Genomic DNA, 12,856 nt, shown 5'->3' with positions numbered 1-12,856 from the left:
GTGAAAAAACAATCAGAAAAGATGAGGAGGGAAAAATATTAGTGGCCTCCACCTGTTAAACTATTACTGTTTTGGGGGTTGTCTCATTGTTGCCCCTCTAGTGCACCTGTTGTCAATTTCATTAACACCAAAGCAGTTGAAACTGATAACAAGCCCCTCTGCTACTTAACTGATCAGTTCAATAGCCCAGAAGTTTTATTGACTTGATGCTATACTCTGATTAAAAAGTGGTCCATTAATTTTTTTTTAATCAGTATATATATCAGGCCAATTGTTCAACAAAACTAAATGGACTGTGTTAAGATACATTAAACATTCCTTAACCCATACACAATGATTGGGTTCCTCCAAGTTTCTAGTCATATATAAAAATGTAGTGATATGAGAAAAAAAATATTTTCTACATTTATTGTTTTTTTTTTTTGGGAGATGACTTCAAACAAAAAAATTTGAAAAACACTGTAGAGTAGTTACTAAATACTTGAATATTACAATCTATCTAATCATCTAGAGTTATGTTTCTGTTTTTACACACCCTATAAAAGACATTTCTATATATTTTTTCAAAGAGTGTCAAGTGAAGGTGGCAGATGGGCAAAACACACAGCTTTCCAATCTAAAGCAACCACCCATCATTCAACAAATGAGGTAAAAAGATATTTGCACAACTGCTGGTAACAGTCGTCAACCATGCTCTCAACCCATAAGCACACAGTTTGAATTTCATGATTTGTGTAAATTACAAAAGATATTTATTTTTTATTGTCACTATTTAAAAATTCATAAATAAATCACATATAAATTAATACAGTTTTTTCTGGCATCATATAATTAAAAAAACAAAAAATAACTATTCTGCATTGTATCCTTTTCTTGTTTACAACACCAATGTTTGGAGGATAAAAAAATATCGGCCTCAAACAACAAACAGGAGAAGTGCAATCACAGGAAAATGATGTATATAAAAAAATAATGTAAAATAGAATCTAACTTTTTTTTTTTTTAATTGGAGTAATGGGTTGAATACCATTAAATAATTAAAAAAAAACACACAATTCATTGGAGCTGCAGAACATTCCACCATAATGAAAGCAAAAAAGTCAGGATATTTGATGAGCCATAAAAAGTCTACACCTAGTGAGCTGTTTTGGAGTATTCCTGACAATGTTAAGCCTGCAGCATTTTGATTAGCATAAAATGCTTTGAAAAGTTGTGCATATATATATGTCTATTTACATAGCTGTTTGAAACAGTACAGAGATTTTTTTTAATCAGACTTAATCGTTAATTTATTTTCTGAACCTACTTATCTCAACAAAGAGCCCTTATAATGGACTAGTCCACTGTAGACTGTGGCCAAAAAGAGAAAGCAGGGTTAGAAATGGGTGAATGATGGCATGAACTGAACTGGCATGAAAGTGTACTAGTAAGGTTAAATTGTTTAAATGGTGGATATAATGCAGCACTTGTTAAAAGCCTTGGGTTAGAATCAGAGAGAAGATTTATTTGCAGACAATCTTCTGTGTCTTAGGGTGTTTATGTGCACTGTCAAAACTTTTTCTGTTATTTTAAAAATGTTCTGAAGGAAGATATGTCACATCCAAAAATGCTTTTTCACTTGTTATGCTAAAATGTTGGCTTTTCTGAGAATGGACAGTAGCAACATGTCACCCCATTGGAAGTAGTCATTTTCATGCTCTTAATCAGCACATCAGAGGCAGAGAGGGAGAGAATTGCGAGATAAAAAGAGAGGTGTACACAAAAGAAAACACCACATGAGATTTTTAGAAAAAGGTTAGGGCAATTATTCTAGTAAAGCTTTGTACTCTACACAACTACTGCAATCCTGCAGATAAATAACACACAATACCTCTCCTTAGACCTCAGTTGCATCATGGTAGGATCTCAGAATCACTTGTTGCATATATACGATTTGACCATGGCCTGAAAAACAGTAAGTGTGTCCATTATTCCCTCACAGCTGTCACAGTCTACAAAATGATTTTCCTGCCCTTTTGAAGCTTGTTTGTTTCCATTTCATTTTCCACACATATTCAAAGATGTGTGGATGGATGTATGGATGGATAGATAGATAGATAGATAGATAGATAGATAGATAGATAGATAGATAGATAGATAGATAGATAGATAGATAGATAGATACTTTGCTCAACTTTGTGTACATTAACGGTCTTCTCAACAGCAGAACAGCATCTGTGAATGAAACATTTCATTAAGTTGTATTTTTGTGTGATTGGGAAATGCACATTACTGAGCATTTAAGTATAATTGACATATACCCTGGCATCAAATTTGGCCACCATTTCGTTGCTCAAGAATTTATTTTAAAATAACTGCAGGTATCTACCTTTTTAATTATGTTCATAATTTTAAAGAAAACATTGTGTTTCCTTCTGATTCATATTGTGCACTCCAAAAATTGCCTTGGTAGCTTTTTATCAATACAGTACTTCTTCCTAGGGTTGTCATGCCCTTCTTGTGACATGGAGACAGAAAATGCATCCAGTAATTTCTAATGTGTCCTCACATATGTGTTATACAGCTAAATCATAACATTTATTGAATTACTGTATACTACAGATAGTCTGGACATTATATAATTAGGCATTCTGTTAATCTTTTAAGATTTCTGTTACTGTATTATTGTGCAAAGTGATGAGTCTCCTAAGACTCACACTTCTTTTCTAAAAAGTGCATTTTCTAGCTTTAAGTCCACATTGTGTACCAGTAATTATATTCCACATTTTCCTTGATATACGTCAAATATTATCACTTACATTTAAATATATTTATTACAGTCCAAAAATGATTCTATAATATCTGCTAATTTAGGGTTATGATAAAATATATACTGCAACATGAACAACTTTTAGATATTTTTTGGGACTTCCATTTCAGACAAACCAGTATTGTACCTAATATGTCTTTACTTGTAATTTTGCCTTAGATATTAACCATGAACCTAAGTAACTTGTATGCTAGTTTATAAAACAGCACTCACGCAATATCTGTAAAATTAAGAGTATAGTAATGTAAATGTGAACTTATCCCTTGGTGTTTTCAGTTCAACTTTTGTAGTCTGAGCTACACTTCCTCTTTGTAGATTAGGGACTGACTTTATATTCCCAAATAAATGTAAAGCACCACAGGCACTGTGACATCTTTTCTGACTTAAATAAAATGGTTTATAATGGATTTTACAATTCAAAAATAATTTATATGCAATTTTAATTCAGACAACTGCTCAACCTGCAAGTAGAAAAAACAAAAGACCAAAAAAAAAAAAATTCTACTATAGTGCCAGTCCAGTTTGATAAGATTTACTGTATACATTTCAGAATGCAAACATATTTGGACTATAATAAATTCTGAATCTATTTGAGACAACTCAACTACTGTATCTTTTGGAAGGTGTTCACCTGAAAAAGTTGTATAAAAGCTTTTATGAGAGCAGAAAATACTCTGTTTGTACAAATCTTTTTTACCCCAAAGGTACCTAATATTAAACAAACCCATTCTCTATAAAAAAAAGTATTTTATGTCAGTGTAGAAAACTTTAGGCCAAATTAGAAAAACTGTCTCTACTCAGAAACACCCTGGCTTCATCTCAACTCACTTGTTTTTTTCCTGGACCTTGAAGTATCATTGTTGACCTTTTTGGGTTTTTTAATCCGTTGATATCTCAGTGCTTCAAACCTCTCAGATGCAGCAGCAGAACTTGGTGTAACTAAACGTTTCCTGCAAAGAATCAAGCAAAAAAGCTCTTCATTAGCAATAGGTCTTGCTACTGTAAACTGTCTACAGATTCAAATCGAGAATCTCCTAAGTCCTTACACACAAATTATCTCTTTCTCCCTTACTTATTTTTTGCAGCAGAGAGCTAATGGCACACAGGGCAGCAAAACCATAAGCACATGTTTAATCGCACCTGCATCCAGAAATGGAGAAACATATATCATCTGTTTGAGGAGCTGGTACTAGCACCTGTAACAGAACAGTCTGCTATTGCTTCAACTGGGATGCAGGTTTATTTATATTATTTTCCAAGAGGAGAACTGTCATGAATACCAGCCAGCACAGTCTTGGGGTCACTCACTTTCACTGCATCATCAAAATGTCTAAAATACAAGCTTTGCTTAGCTTCACTGCAAATGTATTTCACAAAAACTATGTTAAATCATTCAAGTACTGTACGTCTGTGAATTATTTTGTGGGAAGCCTATTCATCAGATTATACCCGATACATCATATTCTGATTAGGAAAATAGACTACACATTCCATGATAAACTAATAGGCAATGTCTCAGAGTTACTCTTAACAGCCTTCTGCTTAAATTATGTTTTTGCAGAATGCATCACTCTATTCTCTTTCAAATATGTAAATAAGTTGTATAAAATACATTGATTACATTAGAAAAGAGTGGTTAAATATAAGTATGAAAAGATACACAATTTTGTATCAGTTTCTTGAATTTCAAAATATTCTTACATTAAAAACACTAAACAAAGCATCCTTAGATTACCACATATCATCTGACTGTTTGGTTAAAAGGATATATTTTGATAAATTACCCTGTGTTATATAATATAATTTAATTTAAAACCTACAATCCCTTTGTGATGGTGACCTTTAAGCCTCATGTAATTTACATATTTCATGCTAGTATCTCCACCAGTTGCCCATGTTGTTTAATAGCTCTTTGCAAGTAGTTCCAAACTTTGACTGTGAAAGATCACTTCTTCTTCTTCTTCTACTTCTCTAAAGGCCAGTTCTGTCAGAAAATTTGATTTTATATGACTTCTGCATCTGTTGTTCACATTACACATTCAGAGTTTTCAAAGTCAAAACATTCAGAGCTATGTTGTGGACTAAACAAATTAGGTTCAATTGACAGGCTAACTCCAGGATAATTAATCTAATTTGTGTAATTGTATTATTTGGCCAATGACCCCCCACCAAGTCTTTTTATTGGGTTATTTAGCTAGATAGGAAACCCTAAAGAGTTAACCAGAAAAATGTAAGAATATTCCCTACTTTATTATTATCATGAAATGTTCATTCCATGTAAAACTGTACATTAACTAAGCATGCATATCCATCAGAAATTTATTTGTTTTGTTTTCTAATGCTTTTGAATCCAGGGGTGATGTTTACTAAATGTTGAGCTTGAAAACAAACAGGACACAACTGTTGAACAGTATTCCTTAATGGCACAACTTTACTGACACACAAGCATAAACTGTGACAGTTTAGAATTATTTGTGGCCTCAAGAGGGATCAACAATATTCATTTATCTTCTGTTTTGCTTTGACAATGAAAGGGTTCAAGATGACAACAAACTGCATCAATGCCATCCTCATTCTAAACTAGATCTTGCCTACTTAAGGGAATTAAGACTTTTAATACCACTCTCCACTCATAAAATGTCTTATACAGATTTAAATTATTTGAAATTATTTGTCTGCTTTTAGAAGTAATATCAGGCCATAACCGCACCAACTTGTTGTTAATTATACTGAGTTCCGGGGATCACAGATTTGACATTTCCAGAAAAAATGTCCATTATAAAAAATGTCCATTGTAGCTTATTTTGTGAAATTTAAAATATAAAGTAATAATTTTAAACATTTTGTAAATGTTAAAAAAGAATGCAATTGAAAAAAATGAGAACATAAGGTAGTTAAAAAAATAAATAAGAGCAACCTTACTGCAAGAGACTGGTTTTGTTCAGCTGTAGTGAATGTGCATTTCTACCAAACTAAGATTGTACTGTAGGCTCACCGATGTAGAAATAGATACTTAGTCCCCTTTGATCCTAAATTGGGACTAGAAGTAATGTACGCAAGAACCATTTGTTCAGTAGGCTGCCATGATTTTACTTTTCTTTATGTCCCACTTCATAACTGTTAAGCTATCTAATATAAAGTATATGACCTCAAATAGAAATGTTTTGATTTCATTTGTCTTATAATTATGCTTTTAAATTTGTATTTCATAAATGTCTGTGTGAAAGGTCATTTGGTAAAAATTAGTCACAATATTGACAAAAACCATGGGATAATGTATTGTTGCATTCTAAGTGTTGAGCACTGGGACACTCAAAAGAGCACTGGTAACTTACCTGTTAGTGCCCTATGACAGAGCACTCTGTGACGGTACACTTGTGTATGTTATTTGGATAAGAATTATTCATTTAAGCACCATTTATGTGATGATCAGGGCTCTTAGAGCAGCTGGCAGTGTTTTTACAGTATGTCAAAGAAGCTAACAAAAATTATAATTCTGTATGGGTTGCTATCTTGGTAACAATACAACACTTGAATAATCTTTCAAAAATTAGAAAAAAATGACTTGACATCAGTCCCCAAATCCCAGTTCTTGCAGAAAGTTGAAAGATTCACCAGTGTGTGTACTAAGTTAATAAGAACAGCCTTTTTACACTATGATATGGCTTATATACACAGAAGACAAATGGATTAGCTTTACTAATAAGAAGCTTACTTCAATGAGCAGGTTGGGATGGGAGGGGCACAAATATCGGGTAGCCATGATTTTAGTTGCCTGACATGGCACAGTAACCTTGGGGTGTCCAAATGTACACTGTGAAAGCCAGACAGAGCTTGCAACATCTGGACACTCAAAATTAAAGAAAACAAAGTTTTTCGCAATTCCTGACACTGACGTGCAGCTTTAGCTACAAAACAATATGCTTAACCTCAGCTCATGCTAAATGTCAAGAAAATACTGGTGTTTGTAAAAACACACAATTAAACAGTACATACCTCCTTCCACATAACCAAAAATTAATGTGTAAGGTTAACTGGTGATTCCAAATTTGCCTTGTGGCATAGGGGCTGCCAAGATAGACTTCAGCCCTCCCTACAATCCTGAAGTTGATCAAGTATGTTGAAACTTAAATCCTGTTATATTAAAAGATACTCCCATGGCAAGTCTAATTAAAGCTGCATTACTATCAACGTTGGTCATGTCTGTTATTAACTGAGAAACTCTTACTTGCTTTCCTGTGATACTTAGCATTCTCAAAAACAGTGCTTATAAGGGCAGTGTTTATCTAAGTAAGCAGAATTAAAATACAGTGTGATTAGCTAAGCTGTGTATTAATGATATGTCATCGTTAACATTTAATTTTAAGTCAGTCTGGCTTTCTAAAGTTTTATAAACTCAATTGAATATTTTAGGGTAGCATGATGGTGCAATGATTACTGTGACTGCCACACATATCCAGAGTCCTGGGTTCAAATAAGATGTATGGTTGTTGTCTGTTTTTAGTTTGAATACAGGTCCCTCCCGGACACTGTGATTATCAGAGATGACTGTGTGCAGAGATTGCAGACCTATAAATACCTGGGAGTGCAGCTAGATGATAAATTGGACTGGACTGCCAATACTGATGCTCTGTGCAAGAGAGGACAGAGCCGACTATACTTCCTTAGAAGGCTGGCGTCCTTCAACATCTGCAATAACATACTGCAGATGTTCTATCAGATTGTTGTGGCGAGCGCCCTCTTCTACGAGGTGGTACGCTGGGCAGGCAGCATAAAGAAGATGGACGCCTCACACCTGGACAAACTGGTGAGGAAGGCAGGCTCTATTGTAGGCATGGAGCTGGAAAGTTTGACATCCATGGCAGAGCAACGGTCACTGAGCAGGCTCCTGTCAATCATGGAGAATCCACTGCATCCACTGAACAGGATCATCTCCAGACAGAGGAGCAGCTTCAGCAACAGACTGCTGTCACTGTCCTGCTCCACTGACAGACTGAGTAGATCGTTCCTCCCCCACACTATGCAACTCTTCAACTCCACCTGGCGGGGTAAACATTAACACTACACAAGATTATAGACTGTTATACCTGCCTTGCACTCTCCACCTTGCACTGTATTTTTATCACTCTTTAATTAATATTGTTTTTTATTAGTATGCTGCTGCAGGAGTATGTGAATTTCCTCTTGGGGATTAATAAAGTATCTGTCTGTCTGTCTGTTCATCTGTCTATCTATCTGTTCTCTTTGTATCCTTACAAATCAATATGATTCTAAATTGACCTATTGACTTAGCTCAGCCCAGGAATTCACTCTGTGCTGCAGCTAAACACTACCCAACAGTTATGAATTGCAGACCTTTGGGTTACAAAGAAGCTCCCTCATCTTATCCACCAATAATGGAAGATTTTTTTTTTCTTGCTTGTACCCATTGCTGCTGGGATAAACTCCAACCATCCTGGAAATTAATTAAGAAGGTTTGAAAATATATGTATGTGCAATATTTTTACTATACCTGACAGGGATTGTTTTGATTAACACAAAATATTCTACAGTTGCAGAGTAAAAAAATAAACTCTACAGGACCTTTTTAATTAAATCTATACTAATAAAAGGCAAAGCCCTCTCTGACTGACTCACTCACTGACTCACTCACTCATCACTAATTCTCCAACTTCCCGTGTAGGTAGAAGGCTGAAATTTGGCAGGCTCATTCCTTACAGCTTACTTACAAAAGTTAAGTAGGTTTCGTTTCGAAATTCTACATGTAACGGACATAACTGTAACCTGCTTACGTACATATATACAGCCACAGCCTGCAGCTCGGTCACCGTGAGAGGCGGAGTTGCATCCCCCATCATCACACCTCCCACGTAATTGAGTGCCTGCCCATATAAGGCCGTCCATCAGCAGCAATCCAATAGACACACTGCCGCTAAATATTCTTGGGTGAAGGACTGTGCTTATGCAAACGAAGATGAGATGGTCAGGGATAGAATAGTGTTTGGCACAAACTCAGCAAAAGTGCAAGAGAAACTTTTAAGTGCTGGGTCTGAGCTAACATTAAATAAAGCCGTGGACATCGCAAGATCGCACGAGAGAGCATAAGCACAGCTGAGAACCTTCGATGCATGTACTCCGAGCAGCTCATGTGAACTGACTGTGAACGCAGTACGCAGTGAACAAGCAAGAGCTCCAAAGAGCGCTGAACAAAAAACGCACTACACAATTCAGAAGGCAGCAAAAGAATATGAAGCGAGTGACGTATACAAGCATATTCATAAGTGCAGCTACTGCGGAAACAAAGCACGGTGTAAACCTTAAGTTTAAATTAAGTTCATAGACAGGCTGCCGCTGGCGTTTGTCATGCCTACGACGAATCCGATATTCGCAAGATACAAGTTTAATGAGAAGATGCGGGGTATAAACGAGACTTTTGATCACTTTGTAATGGGGTTAAAATTGCTGTAACGGAGTTAAAATTGCTGGTCAAGGACTGTGCTTATGCAAACAAAGATGGGATGGTCAGGGATAGAATAGTGTTTGGCACAAACTCAGCAAAAGTGCGAGAGAAACGTTTAAGTGCCAGGTCTGAGCTAACATTAAATAAAGCCATGGACATCTCAAGATCGCACGAGATAGCACAAGCACAGCTGAGAGCCTTCGATGCATGTACTCATGTGAACTGACTTTGCAGGACTGGAAAAGGTAAACCCGTGCATGCAGTGCGTGATGTCTCAGATAAAGAGGAAGACGAGCTGCTTATTGATTCAGTAGGAAAGGAACAACCCTCTGACGCTGAACAAGCCTTTGTAGACATATCAATAGGAAAGCAAGGTTTAAAGCTTATGTTTAAATTACGTTCATAGACAAGCTGCCGCTAAATATTCGCAGGCAAATCAACAACTTAATACCGGGAATGCCTGTTAAACATCTTACATTCACGAGTACTTGGGTAGTGATCACTTTGATGAATGAAACCTGTTATCTTTACAACGGTTGACAACGAAGATGAGATGGTCAGGGATAGACTAGACAAACATGGAATGTAACTTGAACACAACACATCCTCCAAATATGAACCTGATTGAAAGAAATATTGATAATCAAATCCTTGATGACAGCAACACTCATAACAGTCACAAAACAATTACACTGACAATCATGTTACGTTATTTTTAAAATGTTTCCTTTTCTTTTTCATAACTTCTTTAACACAGTACTTCTCCGCTGCGAAGCGCGGGTATTTTGCTAGTACAAATATATAAAAATCCAAATGCTCAATACTGTAGGTATTCAAACTCTTTGTTATGAGGCACTAAGTAAACTTGGGGGCCAACAATTACATCTTTAATTCACATAATTAGACAAATTAAGCTCCCACAGAATGCAATAAGGTTATTTCTCAAGAAATGGACTCTTTATTATTGGTGAGGCTTATCATCCACCTGTCAATGATGATTGAGATCCTTAGGTGTAAGTGGAAAGACATTAATAACTCATTTTTTTTTTTCTATTAACAATTGACCTTCCCCAATCATTTGGTGGTAGCATAAGGGGTCAGGGTTGACTCCAAGAAGACAAAAACTATTGTAAACTACTCAGTGTCTCCTCATATAAATAGCCTACGACACTTCCTGGGGATTGTTTGGGGGAATCTACAAATTAATTTTAAGGTTCAGTAACATACCTGCTCTGTTATTACATCTGAGGAGTGTCAGGACTTGCTTGATTTGTTGAAGAAATGTTTCCTCTCAGTGTAAAAACTTGGCGTACTTTACTCTTGTGAGCTGACAAAGTCAGAGTTATCTTTACCAGCTGGTAATTCTAAAGACACAAACACTGGGTTTCAAAACTTTTCAGGCCTCTTCACTTTTTCAGATTTTGTTTTGCTGTAATCCTATGGTAAAATCATTTAAGTTAATTGTTCCCCACATTAAGCAACACTCAGTAATTCAGAATGACAAAGCAAAAATAGGATTTTGGAAATGTTGGCAAATTTATTAGAAATAAAAAACTGAAATATTACATTTCCACACGTATTCAGACCTTAAATTTGGCTCAAGTCTATGCCATTCTATTTACATCATTGAGATTTTTTTCACCTTGTTTATAGTCCACCTGTGTTCAATACAACTGGACATAAGTAGGAAAGACGCACACGTGTCTATATAAAGTCTATGTGTATCAGAGCAAAAACCAAGCCATGAGGTTAAAGGAATTACCTGCAGAGCTTAAGTCTGGTTTATGCTTGACACATCCACGCTGGTCTCAAAGGCTGTGTGGCAACAATGATATTCATAGCAGAGATGTACCATCAAGTTGGTTTTTCTCTGTGCACTGTGCATAGAATTTTTCCTGTTGATGCAAATGCAGTGCTACATGTACAGAATGGTGAAATTTGAGGAGAGGTTAATGGCAGAAGTAAGGCAATACAGACACCTGCATGATTTCTCCCTCTGAGATCACAAAGATACTTATAACATGAGAAATTCATGGAAGTAAATTGCGTACGGCACTGTTCAGTACATGCAAAATATTTGAAGTGCATCTCTTTATCATGTTGGACACGCTTCTGCTTAACAAGAATATTATACTTACCCTCTTTTCACTGCTTTTGGTTAATGGGTCTGACACTCCACCTTCTCCTCTTTTTCTTTTTATAGCGAGTAACAACAGGTATAACTTTTGTTCCATCAGCAGTCTTGTCATGTACGCCATCTCAATCATGTAAACAATTCACTTCCTCTGCTGTGAAAATGTTAGGTATGTGACACTGGCCAAACACTGACACCTACTGACTAAGAGAATATTGACACACTGATCAAACTATTTGCCACAAGTATAAATGTATTTTGGTCTCTGACACCACATGCCCTTAGCATCACACCCTCTGCACAAGTTTAACATGGTAAGTACAAATAGGACTTTAGAGACAGGATTGTGTCGGGTACATATCTAGGGAAGGCCACAAAAAGTTCAAGCAGGATTGAAGCTTCCCAAGTGCGCAAATGCCTTAATAATTCTTAAACAGAAGTGTTGAACAAGCACAATTCTTTATAGGCTTGGCCAACTAGCCATTGGAAAAAATCATGGGAGAAGGGCCATGGTAAGAGAAGTCATCATCACTGAATTAAGTCTCCTCAGTAAAAGGCATATGAAATCCCACTTGGTGCTTACAAAAAGACATCAATAGGACACACAGACTGAGAAACAAGATTCTCCGGTCTAATGAAACCAAAATTAGCATCATGTCAAGAGGAAAAACATACTCCACTCATCACTTGAACAACACCATTTTAACACTGAAGCTTGGTGGTGGCAGCATCATACTGTGGCATTGTTTTTCAGACGCAAGGAGAGGGAGAATAGTCAGGGTTGAGGGAAAGCTGAACAGAGTTCAGAGATATCCTTATTGAAAACCTGCTCCACAGAGCTCTGCACCTCAGACTGGGCTAAAGGTTCATCTTCTAACAGAAAAGTGACCCTAAGAACAAAGCAAAGACAACACAGGAGTGGCTCAAGGACAATTCTAGAAACCTTAGGTGACCCACCTATATCTCAGACTTGAACCCAATCGAACATCTCTGGAGAAACCTGAAAAAGCTGTTAACTGACAGTATCCATCCAACCTGACAGAGACTGACAGGATCTAAAGAGAAGAATGGCTCAAAATCCCCAAGTACAGGTGTGAGAAAATTGCCATGTTAAACCCAAGAAGATTTCAGGATTTAATGGCTGCCAAAGGAGCTTCAACTAAGTACTGAGTAATTGTTGCGTCAATGGGATATTTCAGTTTTTTACTTTTAATAAATGTGCAAACATTTTTAAAATACTGTTTTAGCTTTGTCATTCTGTGGTATTGGACATTGCCTGATGTGGGAAAAATACATTTAAATGAGTTTTTAAATAGTTTCAAATCCACTATATACCCATGTTCCAGCAATGTTACCACAACAGCCTACTTGGTGATCACCTTGTGCAATGGAAAGTACTGTTTAATATTTTGGAGATGCCATGTTGAAGAGCAATTTTCAAGGAGGTTTGTAA

At 36.2% G+C, this 12,856-nt stretch overlaps 1 protein-coding gene across 7 annotated transcripts in view; it reads right to left on the bottom strand.

Annotated features, from left to right (window-relative positions):
* The window catches only part of igsf9ba (immunoglobulin superfamily, member 9Ba), a 300,170-nt gene that overhangs the window by 10,560 nt on the left and 276,754 nt on the right, over positions 1–12,856 (bottom strand). For 4 of the 7 annotated variants that reach the window (XM_039764160.1, XM_039764162.1, XM_039764161.1 and 1 more), the window contains one exon: positions 3,638–3,759. The exons of 1 other annotated variant lie outside the window; for it this stretch is intronic. In XM_039764160.1, coding sequence (XP_039620094.1) covers positions 3,638–3,759 — 122 coding nt within the window. Of the gene's footprint in view, positions 1–1,870; positions 1,945–3,637; positions 3,760–12,856 lie in introns of those variants that run through there. 2 more of the 7 variants (XM_039764164.1, XM_039764167.1) reach the window with 2 other exon arrangements.

The sequence above is a fragment of the Polypterus senegalus genome, chromosome 9 (genome assembly GCF_016835505.1).
Source record: "Polypterus senegalus isolate Bchr_013 chromosome 9, ASM1683550v1, whole genome shotgun sequence".
Lineage (NCBI taxonomy): Eukaryota > Metazoa > Chordata > Cladistia > Polypteriformes > Polypteridae > Polypterus > Polypterus senegalus.
The sequence above is the reverse complement of the archived record's forward strand: the minus strand, read 5'-3'. Positions and strand labels throughout refer to the sequence as shown.